Source organism: Agaricus bisporus, assembly GCF_000300575.1.
Source record: "Agaricus bisporus var. bisporus H97 unplaced genomic scaffold AGABI2scaffold_7, whole genome shotgun sequence".
NCBI lineage: Eukaryota > Fungi > Basidiomycota > Agaricomycetes > Agaricales > Agaricaceae > Agaricus > Agaricus bisporus.
In genome coordinates this window covers 933,675-952,959 of record NW_006267370.1, presented here as the reverse complement: position 1 = coordinate 952,959, position 19,285 = coordinate 933,675, and the positions used below count along the sequence as shown (strand labels likewise).

Here is a 19,285-nt window from a genome sequence, read left to right as displayed (position 1 = left end):
CATACCTTCGATATCCTGGGTATTCAATATATCAGCTGGGTGGCGTCGGTACGCTCTAGGCTTTGCTCACAGCAGTATCGCCAAATTCGTTCATGATGACGGCTATCCGATATCCATGACGCTCCGTGAGAATATATCTTTGAATGATGAGATGGATGCGCTCTGTGAAGTGAGAAAGGTGCGCACTTGAGGAGAGTGGATTTGCCGGCGCCGAGGAAGCCGCAGATGATAGTCAGAGGAACGCGGGTCGGTTGAGAATCGATGAGGGTCCTAGGAGAGACATGAGCTCGTGGTAAGGAGGAGAAGGAAAGAGGTAGTACGGGACTTCGTCGTCTGAGGCCATGGTGGTGTGACAGCAGTCCCGTGGGGATCTCATTTACGCAATAGAGTCTCTGCATCACTGTCCTCCACTCTCTCTCTCCGATGGCTTCCAGCGTCATGCCTCTCACGGAAGACGAGCGCAAATCAGTCGTGCAGGGTCCTGGAGACGTCGAATGGAAGTACGTTCAACCCGTCTTCTGCTCGTGTGTCGGCTCGTATTGAACATTCGTGACAGATACGAGATGCGTCGCGAGTGTCAGGAAATCTTGCCTGGCTTGCTACTCGGACCCTTTGCTGCATCGAAATCCCTTGAAACTCTCAAATCCCTTAGCGTGACACACATGTACGGTCCGCGTCGCCTCGCTCCGTTGTTTCTCTGACACTTGGGATTTTCGAATCGCACCTCACACAGAGTATGCATACGAGACGCCAAAGAGGCTTTCTCAGTCCGTCCCCGATTTCCAGAAGATTTCAAATACATGGTGCTGGACGTCGAAGACAACGAGGAACAGAATCTCATTCGAGTCTTTCCACCGTACTTCTCAATTGTTCTTTGTATTTAAAAGTCAAGCTAATCAACAGATTACAGAGCCAAGCAATTCATCGACGATGCGATTGCATCAGGTGGACGCGTCCTAGTGCATTGCAATGGTACGGTCACTTCCTTATCATCAGCATTGAATCGACCTGATCTTTTTTTGGGTAGGTGGCATCAGTTTATCCCCCGCATTTGTAGTCATGTTTGTTATGCAACATTATCAGTTATCGTGGGAAGAGGGTCTCCACATGGTACAGAACCGTCGATATTGTATATCCCCAAATGGAGGGTTCCTCACCCAGCTCAAGGTACAGATCATAATTCCTCCTCGCCAATAGACTCTGGTTAAAATATCTCACTTTACGTTGTAGGAGTATGAAGCCATTTATAGAGCAAACTTTGCTGTCCAGGCATTCCCGAACAAGCAGAGATCAGTTCCAAGGCGGAAACGCGAACATGAAGAGGACGAGGACACGGAGATGATGAGGTAAATTGTCAGGTTCTGTGTCTCCCACTCGTGTCATTGACTTTATGTGGCTGCGACAGAGGAGAAGACCGGAAAAGGCCTTTAGTCAAGAATGACCCAGAAGACGTTGACCCCAATGCAATGGAGACGTCATGAGCTTCGGACCGGAGGCTGGGTTGAGTCGGTCTTCCGTCGTGACCCGGCGAAGGAAATTTGTTTCCCCGATTACTTATTAATGTCATGGGTGGATGCACAGTCCTGGATAGCTTTTTGGGATTTTCTTCTCCGCTAGTTCTTGATATTTTGGAGATGAATTCGTGGATGGCTGGTTTCTTTCCTTTCGGTTTAAAACGCTACTGATGACGGTCTCTATCTTCGATTGCTGCATACCCTGTAAGCTATAAAACCCATTCTAATATTTAATATTACAAAGACTTTATCTTCGCCTTTTCTTTTTCCTGGATGACGCGCTTTGCGTGAACATCTACAAATAAATCAGCCATCATGACCATGTAGGGAAAAAGATAGAGCGTACCTCGGCGTTTGATCCAGGCTTCCACTGAAATGCCCGCGAATACAACGCCAGCACCCAGCCATTGACCCGAAGCCAATTTATGGTTATAGAGGACAACCGACAGTAGCATTGTAAATAATTTGCGGGTCAGGGTAATGGTCCTGTGGAGTACAGATTTAGATATGATCGGACTTGTGACAGAGGAAATGGCCAAGCTTACACCAATGTAAGGGATCCAAAATGTTGCAGGGTCTCGAATATGAAAAGTTGTCCAAGTGCTCCAGTGAAAGCGAATTGCGCGAGAGGCAGAATGATTGAAGGGTGACCACGAATGAATGTAATAGCGCCCATGAGTTCAGTCTTGCCGTCATTCGAGGGATGAATGACCGGGATATAAGGCAATGGAAGGATTGACAGAATGGAAGTGATTATAGTACAGAAGAGGTTAATCCAGAACATCATCTGTTGCCCTGACACTTTGTGGCGAGCGAAGATTTCATCTTGAGTGGAATTGACAGCTCCGTCCAGAGCGAGGTTTATCAAGAGATAGGTTATTCCGATAAGGTTCGCGTAGGGAGTCTGGGGTGCCTGCACCGAGTTATGTTTGCTCTTTTTGTTATCATTACCAAAGTGCATGAAGAGGGTAATACCCGTCGTCACCATGAAAACAACAAGGTACTTATGCGGCGCGAAGCGACGGCGGTACAAGATGACGTTCATGATCATCACCGGAATGAGTTTGCAAGACTTGCCGAGGACCATGGCCGGATATGATATATACGAAAGGGCGGCGAAGCCAAAAGGAGCGGCTGAGGTGATGAATGCCGAGCATTGTAGGTATCGTAGTAAGAGAGCCTGGGTAGAGTGGCGACTATCTGATTTCTCGGGGTGATGGTGTTTGCCATTGGCTTGCTGTGCATTGCCGTTTACTGCAACCCCATTAGAATTTTTATCTACTTTGTGCCTCAGACCGAGGTTCTGAGCTAGGGTATCTGTCGAGTTTCGACGAAGCAGGATATAAATGATGGCCGATATAGAGCTGAGAAAACTCTGACACGTCCCCATGAAAAGAGGAGACTTGAACTTGTCGGCGCCGGAGCCATCGAGGCGTTGGAAGGGTACGGAGACTGTCCGGGCAAGCGAAGAATCAGATGGTTGTGACTGAGTGCTGAGCCGAGATCACTCACGACGCTCCTGGGCTATTGCCCACAACTGGAAGGAGCATAAGCGACTCCGAAGAAGAGATGCACCGAAGCTACTCACGAGAAACATCGCGTATACTCCCAACACACACCCCAGAAGTCTAAAGTTAGCGGTCAGCGCGGAAACGGGTGCGGGGCTGCTTGGCAATACAGACCTGGTAAAGGACATGGTGAACAAGAAAGATTCAGCAGCTTACTGTATTGATCGCCACTGGAGTGACGTGGAACACGGATCGGGATCTAAACCCCAGGCTAGGGGTAGTGTGTCATGGCGTTCCGTTGATAAGAGAATATTTATAAATATATTTAATTTCAAAGGGATTGCGGCTTGGCGCTTTTGAGAGTCATCGGACTTGTCCTTCTCCCACCACCACCACTATCCACCCCCGCCATTGCCCCCACCGTTTAATGTACTCTGCGTCTCCACAGGACACCCGCCCTCTCGCCATTGGTTCGTCCAGCTCTTTCCATCAACAACCCGCCTCGTCCAGACGCGGCAGACTCCCGACTTTTCCCTCGGGAGTCGAATGGAATCTCGAGGCGCCTTCAGATGCAGACCTGGACGATGAACAACAGCTTTCAGCTTCTCTCTCTCGCTCAGGCTTTGCCTCCCATTCATCCTCTGTTCCCACCAAATGCGCAGCCCAGGACTCACCGAGTATATCGGCATCCCCGGCCGCCATGTTTCTGGCTGCCTTTGGCCCTTCCATGAAGGCTGCGCCTCTCCCCGATGATGAGGGTCAGGTCGTTGCGGGTTATACCCTCGGTAGCATCGTCGGTTACGGCGGTTCCTCCATCATACGGCGGGCCTTTTCTTCTTTGGGTGGGATAGTTGCTGTCAAAATCGTCAAACACTCTGAATTACAAAAACAAGGACATTTGCCACAAACTTTGAAGAAGCTGCGGCACGAGGCAGAGGTCTGGGGATCGCTGAGTCATGAGCATATTCTTCCGCTCTTTGCCGCGGTCCATTCCTCCTATGCAGACTTTTTTGTAACCCCGTTTTGTCCTGCAGGTTCCTTGTATGATATACTCCAGCGTGATGGGACTCCGGCCCTGTTGCAGGATGATGCGGGGATGATGTTTAGGCAGGTGGTGAGGGGGTTGCGTTATCTTCATGAAGTTGCGATGTATGTCCATAGGGACATCAAACTAGAGAATGTGCTCGTGGATGAGATGGGTGTGTGCAGAATTGGTGACTTTGGCATGTCCAAAAAAATAGGTGAAATCGACGAAGATGATTTGGAATCAGATGTAGAGGAACAGAATGAACACGAATCCTTCAGCTTTCCAGGTCATAATGTCTTGCCTCATAGGGCTGCCACGTTTTCAGGTCATCCTCTTGTCCGCCAGTCAAGTCTACAATCTCCCCATGTTGGTGTGCGACATGGCGGGGCTCGCCATCGTAACTCTACTTCTACGGCCCATCTGGCTGCCCAGGCTTGCCAGCCAGGGTCTCTGCCGTATGCTTCTCCTGAAATTCTTCTTCCTCAAACACATGGTCCGCTACGACCACACCCGTCCCAAGATATCTGGGCGCTTGGCGTTCTGCTGTACACGCTATTGACAGGGCAATTGCCCTTCTGGGATTCCTTTGAGCCCCGGCTTCAGATGAAAATACTGCAGGGTGAGAGTCTATCTACATGCTGACTACAGTCATGCTTACACGTGGTCAGGAACGTTTGACATTCCACCTGGAATTGGAAAAGGTGCCGAGCGTGTTCTCCGTGGTTGCCTCGAGAAATCCACGCAGCAACGGTGGTCAATCTCCATGGTCGACGAGGTGGCCTGGGGAGTCGGTTGGGGGAGTGAGGGTGATGATGTCACCCCAGCAGAGTCTGATGACGAGTTTGAGGCTCACTGTCCGTCCCGTTCCCGCTCTCGTCCTCCCGCTCTTGTCCTTTCAAATGCGGATTCTCTACCAGACAGCGGACAATCCAGGCACGTGCGAGAGGCAGCCTCCCGCAGGTCAGCTTCCCGCGCCAAGCGCTCAGAATTCCGGGCACCCGTACCGACTCGCAGTCGCAGCCGCGGCGTCGTTTCACGCCACAACTCCCGCGCACCCTCACCCACACCCACCACTTCGGGCCTGAGTGGCAGCACCATTTCCGAGTCTCCCTTCCTGCCCTCGCCAACTTTCTCCATCGATCGTGGCCGTCGTTTGTTCCGTAATTTTCCTTCTCGGTCCCCGAGCCCCAGTATAATCCCGGGCACTCCCGTTGACGTCTCCGCACCTTTCCGTGGTCCATTCAGTTCCTCGCTGCCTGTTGTCGATGACCAGGTGGACGAGTTGTCCCTGGACACAATGCACAAAGAGGGAGAGGAAAGAGGCCGCTCTAAATCCACTCGTGAAATTAGAGCCTCGCCTTTATCTTGTTCTACTAGCTTCGGCTCTTCTGATAACGATAACGTTGACGTCCTCTTTCACGTCGGAACTAGCGGAAACGGATATTGGGGTGGAGAAGAGGTTACGGAAAGGGGAGTCGTTGGCCGCACTGGAAAGCCAGACTGTAATCATCACATCATTAATGCGGACACCATACCGGAAAAGGAGAGGAGTCGAAGTTGCGGTCATACCTTAAGAGCTTCATCCACGGCAGAATCTCTGCTCACCCGGACGATGCAGGATTCGCGCCGTCTGTCTCACTATTATGAACCATATGAGTATGACCACGAATTTTGGACAAGGAGGAAATCTACGAGGACAGGTAGTTCGTCACAATCCCCTGCTAGTCCTTGGTCTGTCCCGATGACTCGAACTTCGACCTCCAGCTCGCAAGCTGGAAAGCCACCATCATTCGCCGCTGCCATTAATGAACTCCTGAAAAAGAAGAACGTGTCTATATCGCAAACCCCTCCTGTGTCCAGCCCCGAAATGCCGGCGATACCGAAGAGGGAAAGAAGCATGGACTGTGCCATTGGCTGGTCTTGAATCAGTTGTTTACAACGGTCGCTGAACCCTACCATTTAATCTCGGCTAGTGGGGGTGAATTTTTTGCTGCCCTTGTCGGTGTTCCTCAAGCGAAGCGGAAGTCGCAAGGCACAAATGTATTATTTGACCGCGGGCTTTTTGTATTCAAAACTCTCGACATTGAAACAGACCGACAAGTCGTGACTGATTTTATCTTGCGGCCTCTGTTTCTTGTTTCTTTTTTTCTTTCCCTTTTTGTCGATGTCAATACTCTACTCTGCTTATCTTTCTCTTCATCCCTCTATGTCTTGTTTCGTTGCAAGTTTACGCTAATTTTGTCCACAACCTTTATGATTCAACTTGTTGCTTATGTCTTTCGGCTTGTCTCACAACTCAGTTATCTATCTTCCTCTCCCATGTGTAGTCTTCTATCTTCTACATCTGTACGCTCAACGTAACAGCCTGTATACCCAAGTTTCTGTAGCAATAGTAGTAACTGAATTTAACAAGTTGTGGTCTCTAGTATGCAACAGAATGGGAATAACACCAATGAATAATACCAGAAACTAAGTAACGACGAATACAAAGCACTGAAATAGCATTAACAAGTTTATCGGATGAGAGAATTAGAGGGTGATATTATCGCCCATATCCAAGGCAGGAGGGCGTTTTTGCTGCTCACTACGAGCCCGCCGTTCATCTGACTTCTGCTTTAGTTGCTCGATTTCGCTCTGGAGTTTCTCCTAAAAACATATAAGTTGATGTATATAAAACAATGAAGCCAAGAACGCGACATACTACTTTCGTTTCCAAGTCCGCTGGTGAGAAAATAGAAGATAGCTTTGGATTAGGAGGCAAAGCTTTATTACCTGGGCACTCTGTCAGTTTCTAAATATATGTGCGCCGCATACAATTAAGCAGGGTCGGTAGAGGGAAAAACGTACCAAAGGCAGCTGTTTGGAATACTGCGTTCATCAGCTCGTGATTGCGCTTATAGCGGGTCATTGCAAGGGTTCTCGTTGAGACTTGATCGACTTCATCTGGTAAAGAAATGACCGCTATGAGAACTTCAAAGCCTGTAATAATTCAAAGCTGAGACTCACCACCAGAGTCGTCTTCCTCGGGACGAGGTTGCCTCTAATGAAGTGATGAAATGAACCAATGAGCGGAAGTTGCGTAAAAAGTGGGGAGAAACACATTCTTACCGCCTGTGAGTTGGCTGTCCGCTCGGCAGCTTGTCGCTCCCTCTGCCGTCTCTCCATCATCTCCATATTAGAATTCTGGTGAGCAAGCATCGCTTGTTGCTGATGTATTCCCATTGCTGGCATGCCGCCGGATGGCATTTGATTATGCATCATATTTCCTTGAGGAGGTTGTGCCTTCTGTCCAGCTCGTTCCCCAGCAACGAACACTCCTGACTCTGTGATTCCTCGAAGAGGATAGACACGCACGGGTTGGTTGAAAAGTGTCGGGTTGATTGCTGATAAGACGCAAACTCAGTTTCTTCGCTTTGACACACGTCGCTTGTAGAAAATGACGGCTCAGTAAACACGCACGTGCAGGAGGTCCTCGGGTGTAGTGTACAAGAACAAGTTGCGGATGACCACCTTTAATTAGACGGTAACGCCTTCGGAATCTCCACGCTTGTTGGTCTTGCGAATTCGGAACAAAGCCGAATTTTATTTCGCAAACTTCCATTTCCTAAGCCGGGCCCAAAATATGATAGTTATATCAGTCTCAGATGCTGTTCAAATTCACCCCTAACAACTCACACGTCCGTTGGCAGCTGGGACGCCATATTTGCCTTCGTTGTCTTGATATCTAACGCCATCATTCGGGAACGGTCTATCGGGAGGCAAAAATATGACGTAGGTCTGTCCCTCTAAAATCTAAGCATCTATGTGTCCTGTGCGGTGATCTACGGTGAAGAACCTACCAGCGGGTTTGTCAATGTAACCCCAAGTGAAGGGAACTGTTTGCGCGACATGGGTAGCACGTAAGAGCATGTTGATAGCGGCCTCTAAATTGATCTCGCGATGCATTCCTGCGCTTTCTGGGTAGCGGAGACATGGCCCTTCGCTCTGGGCTTGTGCAAGGAGTGACGACATGGCTTTCTGCTGTTGTGTGGCCCATTTCGTCTGTTCGGGCCACTTCGCCGTGTTTGGCTCATCCTTCTGAAATAAACACCGCCTCTAACTAACATATATTCTGCATGGTATAGTACAAATGAATTATGCGAAATACATGAGGTCATTCTTCTTTTTGCTTTGCACTGCGAGAAGAGGTCAGGATTTGAATCCGTCAAGATAGCCAGCACAGACATACCTTCTGCAATGCCACTCAAGAAGTGCTCATGCGATAACGTCTTGGCACCTTCACGGAGCGCAAACATACCAGCTTCCACACAGACAGCTTTCAATTGAGCACCATTGAACTCATCCGTACTTCGGGCTAGTTCTTCGTAGTTCACATCCGGCGAACATGTCATCTTGCGTGAATGAATCTCGAGAATACGAGCGCGGGCAGTTTCATTGGGGAGAGGGAATTCAATTTTACGGTCAAGACGACCAGACCGTAGGAGGGCAGGGTCCAGTATATCTATCCTGTTAGTGGCGGCGATAACCTACGAAAGTATAAGCTTCCGGATGATTCTGAGAAGGAAACTGGATTCTACTTTGATTCGTTCATCGCTCCCAAAGCCATCGAGTTGATTGAGGAGCTCGAGCATGGTACGTTGCACCTCACGGTCACCACTTTTTTCAGAATCGAACCGCTTCGTACCAATTGCATCCAGCTCATCAATGAAAATGATCGCAGGTGCCTTTTCTTTGGCAAGAGCGAAAGCATCTCGAACAAGCTTGGCACCATCACCAATGAACATTTGGACAAGGGATGGACCAGCCAATTTGAGGTAGCAGGCCTGTGTGGAAGCAGCACATGCACGAGCAAGCAGCGTCTTACCAGTACCTAAAAAACTTCAGGTAATGTATAAACAATGGGTAGCTTGGAGCATACCTGGTGGTCCATACATGAGGCAGCCCTTTGGCGGCTTTATACCTATTGTCTTGAAACGGTCCGCCTGCTCCATCGGTAAGACGATTGCCTCGACCAACTCTTCAATCTGCTTTTCAAGACCACCAATGTCTGTGTACTTTTCCGTCGGACGCTCATCGACCTCCATGGCCTTCACTCGTGAGTCGAATTCTGCAGGAAGCGTATCAAGAACAAGATAGGAATCTTTGTTGACACCGACAAGATCGCCAGGCTTTAGCTCCTCGGGAGGTACGAGACCGATCATAGGCAGAAAGACCGTTTGCCGCGTTGAAGTTTTGACTACAGCACATTTGCCTTTACGCATAGAGTCGAGATCTCGATTGGCACCATCCTCTTCGACCTCGGGATCCATATCTAAAATCTAAGTAATATTAGTACGCACAAACAGAGAAGGAACATGTTACAAACCTCTACAATGTTTCCAACGAGATATGGCAGAACCTTGTTCTGTTTGATCTTTTCACCGTTATCGCGAATCTTCTCTTTCATTACGCTCTGTTCATGTTGTAGTCGCAGGGTTTCTGACCTCATCACCTAGATCGAATGAACACACACGATACATAATGAATGAAGGATATAATACCTTGATGTCGTTATCTATGAGCCGTATTCGCGTGAGGACTTCGTCGGTGCTCAATGACATGATTTCCTCCGGAATGTCGTCCCAAGTTTCCGGTGGAGGGACGTCAGGGGTTGTGTCCATGGCCGCATTCTCTGCTGACGACGACGGGGGTGCTGGGGTGCTGGTCTCTGGCTTCTTCTCATTGTTGTCGTCGGGCGCGTTGGGCGGGAGAGCGGAAGACATCACTGTGAATGAGTGAGCAATGACGCGTTCACCTAAGCCCTCAGAGGCTCTTGCCAAACAACGCCAAAGCAGACATTTCTCCTTCCACTCTCTATGACCGAGTCCGCGCCGTCAGCAGAAGACCGTTCGCGCTATGACACTATCAAGAAAGAACTCCTCGTCGCGCTGCCAAAAAAGCGTGCGGTAGACAAGCAGCTAGTGCGCAAACTACCCTCTCACCCTCACGCGCCGCTTATCTATTCGCAGGCCCAAATAGAAGCCCAAATACACACTTTGGAAGCCACTTATCTCAACGAAACAGCGCAGCATAGTGGAGGAAACATCATTCACGGCTTTGAAGGATACCTTAAGAATCAAACCACCGGCCGACGAAAGTATGAAGTCAATGATCAAGACAGATTATTCTCCAATAGCAGCCTAACACTGGCCAAAGTATGTCTATCAAGATCCTTCGTTGTAAATACCAGACCAACTTGCGACAGTCACTAGAACTGGTGGGAGACAGTGAAGAAGGAGGACCCAATGACGAGTATGTTAAACAACCAACCCCGGGACTCACAACCGTTATAGTCCCTCCTGCCACTAGGAACCAAGAACTATCCGTGGCCCAACAGAAGCGCCTACGAGATAAGGAATATCAACGCAAAAAACGTGCGAGTGCGAGTATGCGGAGTACAGGTGAGAGCGAGGAAGAGATTGTCAGCGCAAGTACGAGAAGACCGACCAAGAGAGCCAGGATCACCGAGGACGATTGACGATCGCGTACGTTTCATCTTCCAAAGGATTTCAGGAACCTAACGCTCTTGTATAAAGTATCTGTATCACCGCCGCTACACCGTAATCATAATGTATTATTATCTCCTTATACCCCCATCTCCCGGCAGTATTAGATATCCAGCGTATCAAGAAACACTTTGATTGCTTTCAGTTCCATACCTCCACCATCAGGATCAGCAGCTTCTATACATCGCGCAATTGCAATGACTTGTCCCGGCTGTTTCGCATTGATCCATACGCGGCCGTTCATACCGACAGCAGTTTCAAAGGGAAATCTGCTACCCAGTAGAGGAAGCAAAAAGTGCTTTGGATCCAAAAGACTAGAATTCACGTTTTTCGAATGTTATAAACATTATGGGGGAAGGACGAACTCACTCTCTGCACATTTTCAAACTGCATTTTACCACAAAGCCGCCCTTGAGTTCTCCGAATCCTTCTGACTTGTGGGTTTGTGCATCAAAACATTCTAGCTCAGGATCCATGTCCTTGTGTGCCAATGACACGCGTGCATATACTAGGCATCCGACCTAGTCAACAGTCAGGGCGACGCAGGCACCGTGTAACTCAAATGACCTTGAGATTGGGCTTATTTCTTTTTGTTGCGCTTTCAAAGGCTAGTCCATCCAGAGTAGCAGAATGCGCTGATCCAATATCAACTCGATAGCCTTCTCCTTGTCTCTGTACAATAGCACCAACCACCGATTCCTGGAGGGCAGGAACGTACTATCTGACCGTCAGCGGCGCACAAGGACGTGAAGATAAAAGTCACGAACGCGCCTTGAATTACTCTCAATCCACCATCTACTCCCATTTGCAGACTGGTTTACGGCGCCTGCCCGCGTTGATATTATCTTCGATTGCGATGGTCCATTGGAAGATATCTGCTGTAATCCCGGGCCAAGTTTCAGATTGACATGTTGTGCGTCGATTTTTTCGCCGGGGACGACTGTGGTCATGACTAAATCAGGCTAAATTGATGTGAACTGCCTCTTGCTTTATCCCATCAATATGGCGACTCCTCTCCTCGCTGAGTTTCCAGAGCTCGCTCATCTCTCGTATGGCACACATTGCTTAAAACCCAAAACAAGGACGCTGAGTAACTGAGATACATAGGCGCGAGGATCTCGAGGATCTACTTGCAGATCCAGTCTACTCTCAAGCAATCTTCCATTCACTCGGTGGCGTCAGACGACTGTATCAGTCACAGGCCGACCTTGGATTTGCAAACGAAACTATTGCCAGTGAGTTTGTTTGATTTTGCCTTATGAGACTCAGCGATTGACCTTCCACCTAGACAACAATCTCCATCTCCAACAACCTCTGTATAATTTACGCTCCGAGACTCAAGATGCATTCGACGAAGCCAAGAGCCTAGAAGCAAGATGGAAAGAACTGGAAAAGGAACAACGGGATCTATATCAGGTACGTTCATGTTTGATCGACACCTCATTCCCTTCATTAAATGCTTCCCTCCAGCGTTATACTCCACAGTTTCTTCTCATGAGGTTAAAACATAGTATTACTGCCCAAGACGACGCTTCAGAAGCCTTGGCTACCGCTTTCGTTAGGCCGCCCACTTCAGTGAATCCTACTTCGGGAACAGGAACTCCTGCTCCGAATAACGAAATCGATGATTTTGTCAAAGAATTCAAGGAACTCAGGAAGATTTATCATAAACGCGTCCTGTGGGCGGAGAAATGGAGTAAAGGAGATGTAGTGTGGAGAGAGGATTATTGATCTCCCCGAGGCTCGAAGAGTCTGGGTATTTCTATGATTGACATGTAGGTCGAATCGATGGTTTTGCGTGAAGATATACCTTACCGTGTCACGTTAGTTCTTGTCTCCACCTCCACGGCGAATGGCTCCTTATCCAGTGACTCCAGTTTGTACACCTGGTGCTCTATCGTGGGCGTGGAGTCTTCCCTTTTCTCCTTAATGACCTTCCCAACCAGCTTCACTTCGGCATAAAGTTCAAATATGCTAAATGTCTATATCCTCGGTCATAGTTCTAGTGAATACGCCAGGACATTGGAGAGAATACGCAAAACTTCACCGAAGGGGTTGTGTGCTGATGTTTTATGCTATGCCAGATCAGAGGGGTTAGAATAACCCCCATGACGCACTCATCTGCTTAGATTCGCCGATGGTCATGCCAGAATAGGCCTTGGAACTCCATTCAGTTGTCGGATGATGACGATGTGTCCGCGCCATCAACTAAGTCAAGCGTCTACGTAGTGCTTTTCAGATATGAAAAATAATATTTCTTTGTTGTCGCCCCGCGTCGTCTGCTCAAGACCTATTGGTTCTACCATTGGAAGCGCCGTCACCGCCATAAGGCTGGCACGCTGCCATACTCTTGGGATATGGTATAGGTAGGCAGTTCTATCGGCTATACTGACCCCACAGGTAACGTAGCGAACCTCCCTAGACTAGTAGCAAATACCAAATTGACGTCAGTGGAATTGCTGGAATGATTATTTGACAATACAATTTTGTTGACGAGTATCCAAAGCGGTTCCTTCGTAGCATCAAGATCGAAAAACAATGCTAGTCTCCACTGGGAGCATGGACGGCAAAGATATAGGACTCCACAGTCTTGTTCTCTAGCACGAGCGTTCATCCCTGATACTGCCTAGTGGGACTACTTATGCATGGATATAGAATCAATCGAACAAATCTACGCTTTACTCAGTGATGTGACCGGATAAAAGTCAGCCGCTCAAAAAGGTTAGTGGCTTACTTTATTCGGATGTTAGGTGACGGTGTCGCACTAAATTGATCTGACGCAATTCGATGGCTGGCGACATCATTTTGACGTCGCTGGGGAGCCAATTGCTACCTCACGCTCCTAAGAGTCTCTCTTTTTGTGTATATATATGGAGGTCCCTACCCCAACATCTCTTCATTGAACACACACACCTTCAACGCTAATCAATAATGAATCGTAAGTTACAATCATCCAGGATAGTCCATATACATGGTCTTACGCTGTAGGAAACAGAGGATAAAGACGAAACCAGAGTTGCTGCAGGTCTCAAGGCCACAATGCATAATCCTCGTACTTCAGACGAAGCAAAGGAAAGCGCACAGGAGCGTTTAGAAGAGATGGGAGCGGAAGTACCTTCAGGTGGTACTCAACAGACTGAAGCCAGTAAGGAGACTAGCAACATTAGTGGTAACGTTCTACGAGGTCACAAGGCCACACTCAGCAGTAAGTCCATTGTTTCAGTGCTTTAGATGTATGTTGAACGTCGCGTTCTAGATCCTCGTACATCCGAAAGAGCAAAGGAACATTCCGAGCAAGTTTTGGAAGAGCACGGAGCATTGTAGATTGCGAGAAAGACAAGTTGTACGAGCTTTGTCGAGGCCTTTTTGTCATTGTTGGTTCAATATTTCAATATGTAATGGCGAATTGTAGTATACGAATCCAAGTTTGAGGTCTATAACGCAGAAGGAATCGAGTCAGAGATCTCGTTTGTCGCTTCCTGCTATGGGCGGCGAACCATTCAAAGAGTTTAACTTTCGTATATCATCACATTTCACCTCTATTTCCTTGCCCCACTCTCTTCCTGATCTGTGTTCCGCTTGTGCCTTCAGAACTGGCTTCGACCTCTATTTGAGGCAACGAGATCAGAAGAGCATGCTTGGCAACAGCGGAACTGGCAATTGTTAACTGACCGGTTTCTATTTTTTTTTCTCTACTATCGTCCACACCAGTATGCTGGCCAGCAGCGCCGCGCTCATGTATTTTCTGGCGTATATTTGAGCATTCATTTTCCTCGTTTATCTCGTTTTCGTGAAACGCATATCGATGATAAATGGACAGATTTGCCTAACCCCCTTCCAATGCCGCGGCGTTTCGTTTGTTGGTTTCAGCATAAAAAATTAACCTTGTAACGGAACTATGAAAAGCGAGCATGAATCAGTGCCTGGCTCAAAAGGTCATTTTAGACGTACTTCATGGGAAAATATGGTGAAGTACTCACAACTGGCATATAGACACCTCAAATTTTCACAAATGGAAGACGCTCACTTGACTATGCTTATTCGACGGCTACCTTGTGTAGATGTTTTGCCTATCTAAATCAAGCTGCCTTGGTCGCAAGCATAAGGTTCAATCATCAGCGATGTCAAGACGTGGGAGCGAGGTCGTTATGTTTTTAGTTTCGTATTGCCTCTTGACGTGTAATTTGTAGTGTGCACACTGCGTGGATCGTGAAGTGTTGTTAAGTCGACTTCTGTTGAGGTTGATTAAGTATTTGATGTCGAACCATGGAAGAGGGAGAATTGAAGCGAATAAGAAATGTGCAAGGGGTTTTAGAGTCCGTCCGAGCAGAAGAATCGACAGTCCGAAGCTTCGATTGGGACTCTCATTGCTTTTGTCATTCCGCCGTTTGTCGGCCTTAGATATGCTAATTGACATGATGAATGGACGGGCATCGCAGTGACTGGAAGATGGGGCATTAAGCGGTATAGTGACCAGTTGAACGCATTGCCATTTTTGGTGAGCGCTGTATATGAATATGGTATGTCACAATACAACATGACCTGTCTTGACTTCTGACATGGATTCTTGAGAGGTGTAATGGTTCTCCGGTTTTGCTGGTACCCGTGATACACCATCAATATTTTGACATCATGAATGGATTGATGACAGATGCGTATGATTTGCTGTGTGATCCAGCTAGTGCTGGCTGCCGAACAGCGTTATGTACGGTTCACATACACGTATAAGAAGAGAACAATGGAATGAAATCCCCTTCTGGGTACCATCTACTTGTTAACACCCTTCACCGTCATCCCACTCATTGACCCCAAGGCTTAACACTTAGCCTTTGTCACATATCACCTATCTCATATTCGTTCCTTTTTTATTTTTTATTTACCACAATGGCGGCATCTTTGGTTCAACCTCAGTGTGTTTGCACTTGCCAGGGTGCAGGGCACGCTCATCACCATGAGCGCAGTATCACCACACAGGGACTAGGTATTGGTACCATCGCTCTGGGTCATCCCGTCCTCAGCCCGCTTCACACCGGAGGTCTTCTCACTCCACATCACTCACCTTCCGAACAACACAGTTTCTCCACTTCTCCAACCATCGTCAGAACCTACAGTGGTGATCATGGCAATCAAAGCCATGAAATTGTCGAGCCTCGCGTTTACCCATTGAAAGGGGGACATGCCAAACATACTCATGCGTCTTATCGTCGCGATAGTCTCTCCGAACTGACAAATGGTGCCAATTCTGGTACAATGGCAGTTTTTGGTCATGCACACGGGAATGGTGTTGCGCACCCTGCCAAAGCGCCCACTCCATCCGCTCCAGTTAAGCATGTTAACAGCTGGACGCTATGTGTCCCCGTCCCAATACCCCACGGTGTTCCTGATGCAACCCTCGAATCTCTCGTTTACACGGTTCGCTACGCCTCTCTAAATGCAGGGAACGCGTCCGTTCAGACGGACATCGTCCTTTCTCACGGCAAGAAGATAACTCAGGGCATCGTCACGAATTACAATGATTTGCCTTTGTACGCCCACTATGGGGACGATGGAAACACTATGGGATACGGTCCACCCATGTTGAACGAGGCGCTTGGATTGTCACTTGCATCAACCCCGGCATTCAAGAGTGCTGGTAGTGGTTGGAGCCATTATTTGGATCACCAGAAAATCTACCCAAATGTACGAATCGGCCAGGATTTCCACGCACATATCAATGGTGGAGCACACGATGAGATCCACGCATATTTATTCTTCCACGTGTACGAATACCCTGGAGACGAGACATTGAGAAGCATTTCAGTCGACGTTTCTGCGACTTGGGATGATGGTAAAGAGCTGAATAAGAGGAAAGAGGAAAGGGAAAGGCAGCTACACGAGTTCAAAATGGAGAGAGAGCGGCTCGGTGTTCTGAAGCGTGAAGTAGAGGATTCGATCAGAAAGTTGCAAGAAAATGTCAAACTTGCCAATTCCGAGTCGGAGAAGAGGGTCAGGAGCGAGTTGGATGCGGAAAAAGAGTTGGAAAAAAGGGAGGAGGAGTTTATGGCAATGGAGAAGCAGGCAAAGGAGGACTTTGAAAAGAGACTGACGGAAGAAGAGCGGAAATTGAAGGAACTGGAGGAGGCTAGGCTGAGAGCTGAGGACGAGAGAAAGCGCGAACTAGAGAGGAGAGCCCAAGAGGAGGCTGCACGGAAAGCCAGAGAAGAGGCGGAACAGAGAGCGAGAGAAGAGGCAGAGCGTAGGGCCAAAGAAGAGGCAGAGCGAAAGGCCAAAGAAGAGGCAGAACGGCAGGCCAAAGAAGAGGAAGAGCGTAGGGTCAAAGAAGAAACAGAGCGCCGGGCTAAAGAAGAGGCAGAACGAAAGGCGCGAGAGGAGGCCGCACAGAAAAGCCGTGTGCCTGCCGTGGCGGAGGCTCCTAAGGTTGCAGATGAACATTTGCAGGAACACATTGCCGCGGTGGCGAGTCGGCTCGGCCAAAAGTGCAAGAATGGATATGCCTGGGAGAAAAAGGCGCATGGGTACAAGTGCAGTGGTGGAGGCCATTTCATCTCGTTCAAGGACTTGGGAATGCAGTAATTACGTCAGCTGTTCGCAGATTAGATATTTAAATATAGCGATTCCAGCTTTGCGCCCTCACTCTCATGTATGCCCACTGTCCCACAGGCATCCATGCCCTCCCCGTAGAGCTCCTTACCCGCATCGTCGTCCTCGGCGCCCAAGACCAAGATCCCTACGTCCACTCACCCTTTCTCCTCAAGCCAGATCAGAACTACTACGCCGTCCCTTCTACCCACTTCCAGCTCGCTGTCTCCCACGTCTGCCAACACTGGCGCCATGTCGCACTTCGGACCCCTTCGCTCTGGACTACTCTCTACTTCAGGGAGACATCTCATATTCCTCGCGCAGTCGCATACCTCGCGCGATGCTCCCGCAGTCCTAACCGTCGTCTCGACATCTTGGTCGACACCGTAGCACCCCAAGACCACGTCCCCGGCGTCACCCTCTGCACCGAAGAGCTTTCCTCCATATTCTCTCTCATCATGTCACATGTGCTATATTGGCGTGCTTTCCATCTAAAGGTCCGCGACAACGCTTGCAAGTTGATCGCTCGTAAAAATCTCGGTGGCTCTGACCCAGCACCCAATCTCGAGACTCTCCAGCTGTATCATTTTGAGGACTTTCGTCAGGTCCAAGACCTTTACATTGCTACGTATAGACCCCCAGTCCGAATCTTCAGCAACTCCCTTCCAAACCTTAGGAACGTGTCTTTGATCGGCGTCAACCTTCCGTGGGATCAAAGTCCATACCTACTAAATTTACGCACCCTCGAACTAGCCCTTCACTCTGACAACATTAGACCCCCGTACACATACTGGGATAGGATGCTACGCTATAGCCCTAATCTCCAACGACTATTCCTTCACTATTCGGGTCCGAGGGCCGAAAATGGTACCGAGGAGCTTGAGTGGACACCTATGCACGACGGCAAGGGGAAGGGAAAGCAGGATGACTCTATTCTGTTGGAATCCTTATTGGAGTTAAGTTTGACTGACTTGGATCCCGATTATCTCTGCCTTATCCTCGACCGCCTCGTGATGCCGAATGTAAACAAACTCAGTCTCGATTTGCCGGACCAGGATTTCACCCCCTTCGTGGAGCTAATCGCGCCCACTAACCTTCCCACTCCTTCCGCACAACCACCGACGATCCATCATCACTCTCATTTGAAGCTAGCGGACTTCACTTTGACTTTCCCTCAGTCTCACGATCAGACGCTTGACTCCCCCTCTAGCAGTTCCCCTTCATCATCGGGTAGTGATTCTTGGGTAACATCTAACGCGTCGCCAAGCTCGAGATCGTCAACGCCCCCCCATTCCCCGACGTCTCCTGCAAAGCTACATGATGCTTCTTCTCTCACGGCATCCATCAACTCTTCCAGCGTCTCCACAGTCGCGACTTCTATATCTGTCAATTCAACATCTAATAATGGAACAGGTGGAACGGCACTGTATAAGCGTCTACCCTTGCCGAGATTAGCGACGACCCTGCAAATGCTTATCATAACAGCCCTGGAATGTGATTCTGCGTCATGGAAAGTACTGATAAAGGGGCTGATCGTTTTGGAGTCGTTAGAGATAAATTTTTGGAAAGTCAAAGTGACTGAGGCTGAGGGGTACATAGACGCCACTGCTGGTGGGATAGAGTGGAAGGTGTTAATTGAACGAGTCACGGAGGAGATTAAAGTCAAGTCGGAAGGAATATTAAAAAGGGAGAGGATGGTTTTGCCGAACCTGAAGAAGTGCATGATTGCTGGGCTTCCTGGAAAAACCGTGAACCGGGTCATTTCTGAGAGGGAGCACGCCGCTGAAGTTGGAGAGTGCAGAGGAAACGTGGAGTGGCTGGTTGTGGAGGACAAGTTTTTTGAAATCGATCCAGAGTTATCTTTCATATTCGAGAGAGGCGTGTGGGTAAGCCGCGATGCAGATGGAAAAGAAGGGCGATGGGTAAGCGTTGAGAAAGTCACAGAAGAGGATGAAGACGAAGACGTTGAGGATGAAATTGAGGGGGAATACGAAGAGGGAGACTCTGATGGAAATGGGGCTGAAGAGGTAGTCGGGGGTGTAGCCGAAGGGGAGGAGGATGGGGAGTCTGCCGAAGATGAAGTTGGTGGCGGCGATGGTAGCGAGTGAGATG

General features: G+C 48.7%; 9 protein-coding genes across 9 annotated transcripts; 5 read left to right on the top strand and 4 right to left on the bottom strand.

The window, feature by feature from the left end:
- Positions 1-410: 410 nt before the first annotated feature.
- AGABI2DRAFT_193721 (hypothetical protein) lies at positions 411-3,224 on the bottom strand. The gene is made up of 12 exons (XM_006462551.1): positions 3,197-3,224; positions 3,103-3,142; positions 3,027-3,051; positions 2,060-2,966; positions 1,861-2,000; positions 1,406-1,809; positions 1,231-1,346; positions 1,028-1,167; positions 911-972; positions 734-856; positions 557-664; positions 411-500 (listed from the first exon to the last, which is right to left on the bottom strand). The coding sequence occupies exons 1-6, from the start codon at positions 3,208-3,210 to the stop codon at positions 1,751-1,753; spliced, it is 1,185 nt and encodes a 394-aa protein (XP_006462614.1). The 5' UTR covers positions 3,211-3,224; the 3' UTR covers positions 411-500; positions 557-664; positions 734-856; positions 911-972; positions 1,028-1,167; positions 1,231-1,346; positions 1,406-1,750.
- A 225-nt stretch (positions 3,225-3,449) lies between these two features.
- On the top strand, positions 3,450-5,973 carry AGABI2DRAFT_144150 (hypothetical protein; the record flags this gene model as incomplete). Its single annotated transcript, XM_006462550.1, has 3 exons — positions 3,450-4,221; positions 4,264-4,668; positions 4,718-5,973. 3 exons carry the CDS (start codon positions 3,450-3,452, stop codon positions 5,971-5,973), a joined length of 2,433 nt encoding a protein of 810 aa, XP_006462613.1.
- A 459-nt stretch (positions 5,974-6,432) lies between these two features.
- Positions 6,433-8,063, bottom strand: AGABI2DRAFT_193716 (hypothetical protein). The gene is made up of 8 exons (XM_006462549.1): positions 7,889-8,063; positions 7,725-7,834; positions 7,509-7,653; positions 7,158-7,432; positions 7,056-7,089; positions 6,897-6,992; positions 6,751-6,821; positions 6,433-6,695 (listed from the first exon to the last, which is right to left on the bottom strand). The coding sequence occupies exons 1-8, from the start codon at positions 8,058-8,060 to the stop codon at positions 6,579-6,581; spliced, it is 1,020 nt and encodes a 339-aa protein (XP_006462612.1). The 5' UTR covers positions 8,061-8,063; the 3' UTR covers positions 6,433-6,578.
- Positions 8,064-8,133: 70 nt separating this feature from the next.
- AGABI2DRAFT_193715 (hypothetical protein) lies at positions 8,134-9,818 on the bottom strand. The gene is made up of 6 exons (XM_006462548.1): positions 9,590-9,818; positions 9,415-9,540; positions 8,968-9,367; positions 8,627-8,919; positions 8,278-8,575; positions 8,134-8,224 (listed from the first exon to the last, which is right to left on the bottom strand). The coding sequence occupies exons 1-6, from the start codon at positions 9,809-9,811 to the stop codon at positions 8,184-8,186; spliced, it is 1,380 nt and encodes a 459-aa protein (XP_006462611.1). The 5' UTR covers positions 9,812-9,818; the 3' UTR covers positions 8,134-8,183.
- A 415-nt stretch (positions 9,819-10,233) lies between these two features.
- On the bottom strand, positions 10,234-11,547 carry AGABI2DRAFT_207051 (hypothetical protein). Its single transcript, XM_006462547.1, has 4 exons — positions 11,362-11,547; positions 11,162-11,311; positions 10,964-11,115; positions 10,234-10,908 (listed from the first exon to the last, which is right to left on the bottom strand). Exons 1-4 carry the CDS (start codon positions 11,542-11,544, stop codon positions 10,698-10,700), a joined length of 696 nt encoding a protein of 231 aa, XP_006462610.1. The 5' UTR covers positions 11,545-11,547; the 3' UTR covers positions 10,234-10,697.
- A 30-nt stretch (positions 11,548-11,577) lies between these two features.
- Positions 11,578-12,552, top strand: AGABI2DRAFT_193713 (hypothetical protein). Its single transcript, XM_006462546.1, has 5 exons — positions 11,578-11,643; positions 11,702-11,829; positions 11,883-12,010; positions 12,065-12,369; positions 12,423-12,552. Exons 1-4 carry the CDS (start codon positions 11,597-11,599, stop codon positions 12,323-12,325), a joined length of 564 nt encoding a protein of 187 aa, XP_006462609.1. The 5' UTR covers positions 11,578-11,596; the 3' UTR covers positions 12,326-12,369; positions 12,423-12,552.
- Positions 12,553-13,446: 894 nt separating this feature from the next.
- On the top strand, positions 13,447-13,918 carry AGABI2DRAFT_207044 (hypothetical protein; the record flags this gene model as incomplete). Its single annotated transcript, XM_006462545.1, has 3 exons — positions 13,447-13,532; positions 13,590-13,799; positions 13,851-13,918. The coding sequence occupies exons 1-3, from the start codon at positions 13,526-13,528 to the stop codon at positions 13,916-13,918; spliced, it is 285 nt and encodes a 94-aa protein (XP_006462608.1). The 5' UTR covers positions 13,447-13,525.
- A 1,560-nt stretch (positions 13,919-15,478) lies between these two features.
- AGABI2DRAFT_119457 (hypothetical protein) lies at positions 15,479-17,167 on the top strand (the record flags this gene model as incomplete). The annotated part of the gene is made up of 1 exon (XM_006462544.1): positions 15,479-17,167. The coding sequence occupies one exon, from the start codon at positions 15,479-15,481 to the stop codon at positions 17,165-17,167; it is 1,689 nt and encodes a 562-aa protein (XP_006462607.1).
- Positions 17,168-17,232: 65 nt separating this feature from the next.
- On the top strand, positions 17,233-18,744 carry AGABI2DRAFT_72374 (hypothetical protein; the record flags this gene model as incomplete). Its single annotated transcript, XM_006462543.1, has 2 exons — positions 17,233-18,350; positions 18,624-18,744. Coding segments are annotated over 2 exons (1,239 nt in total), but the record flags the coding sequence as incomplete, so codon positions are not given.
- Positions 18,745-19,285: the final 541 nt, after the last annotated feature.

What these genes read in the sequence shown, in the direction of transcription:
- AGABI2DRAFT_193721 (XM_006462551.1), bottom strand. An exon ending in GAGTATACGCGATGTTTCTC is followed by an intron (nt 3,052 to 3,102) that starts GTGAGTAGCTTC and finishes TGCTCCTTCCAG; the next exon opens with TTGTGGGCAATAGCCCAGGA. An exon ending in GGCAATAGCCCAGGAGCGTC is followed by an intron (nt 2,967 to 3,026) that starts GTGAGTGATCTC and finishes TTGCCCGGACAG; the next exon opens with TCTCCGTACCCTTCCAACGC.
- AGABI2DRAFT_193716 (XM_006462549.1), bottom strand. Translation starts at nt 8,060, where the DNA reads ATGTCGTCACTCCTTGCACAAGCCCAGAGCGAAGGGCCATGTCTCCGC. An exon ending in CACCCGAGGACCTCCTGCAC is followed by an intron (nt 7,433 to 7,508) that starts GTGCGTGTTTAC and finishes GCGTCTTATCAG; the next exon opens with CAATCAACCCGACACTTTTC. An exon ending in CGGACTTGGAAACGAAAGTA is followed by an intron (nt 6,696 to 6,750) that starts GTATGTCGCGTT and finishes ATATGTTTTTAG; the next exon opens with GAGAAACTCCAGAGCGAAAT.
- AGABI2DRAFT_193715 (XM_006462548.1), bottom strand. Translation starts at nt 9,811, where the DNA reads ATGTCTTCCGCTCTCCCGCCCAACGCGCCCGACGACAACAATGAGAAG. An exon ending in TCATAGATAACGACATCAAG is followed by an intron (nt 9,541 to 9,589) that starts GTATTATATCCT and finishes CATTCGATCTAG; the next exon opens with GTGATGAGGTCAGAAACCCT. An exon ending in GGAGCGATGAACGAATCAAA is followed by an intron (nt 8,576 to 8,626) that starts GTAGAATCCAGT and finishes ATACTTTCGTAG; the next exon opens with GTTATCGCCGCCACTAACAG.
- AGABI2DRAFT_207051 (XM_006462547.1), bottom strand. Translation starts at nt 11,544, where the DNA reads ATGACCACAGTCGTCCCCGGCGAAAAAATCGACGCACAACATGTCAAT. An exon ending in GAAATAAGCCCAATCTCAAG is followed by an intron (nt 11,116 to 11,161) that starts GTCATTTGAGTT and finishes ACTGTTGACTAG; the next exon opens with GTCGGATGCCTAGTATATGC. An exon ending in AGTTTGAAAATGTGCAGAGA is followed by an intron (nt 10,909 to 10,963) that starts GTGAGTTCGTCC and finishes CGTGAATTCTAG; the next exon opens with TCTTTTGGATCCAAAGCACT.
- AGABI2DRAFT_193713 (XM_006462546.1), top strand. Translation starts at nt 11,597, where the DNA reads ATGGCGACTCCTCTCCTCGCTGAGTTTCCAGAGCTCGCTCATCTCTC. An exon ending in CCAGAGCTCGCTCATCTCTC is followed by an intron (nt 11,644 to 11,701) that starts GTATGGCACACA and finishes TGAGATACATAG; the next exon opens with GCGCGAGGATCTCGAGGATC. An exon ending in AACAACGGGATCTATATCAG is followed by an intron (nt 12,011 to 12,064) that starts GTACGTTCATGT and finishes GCTTCCCTCCAG; the next exon opens with CGTTATACTCCACAGTTTCT.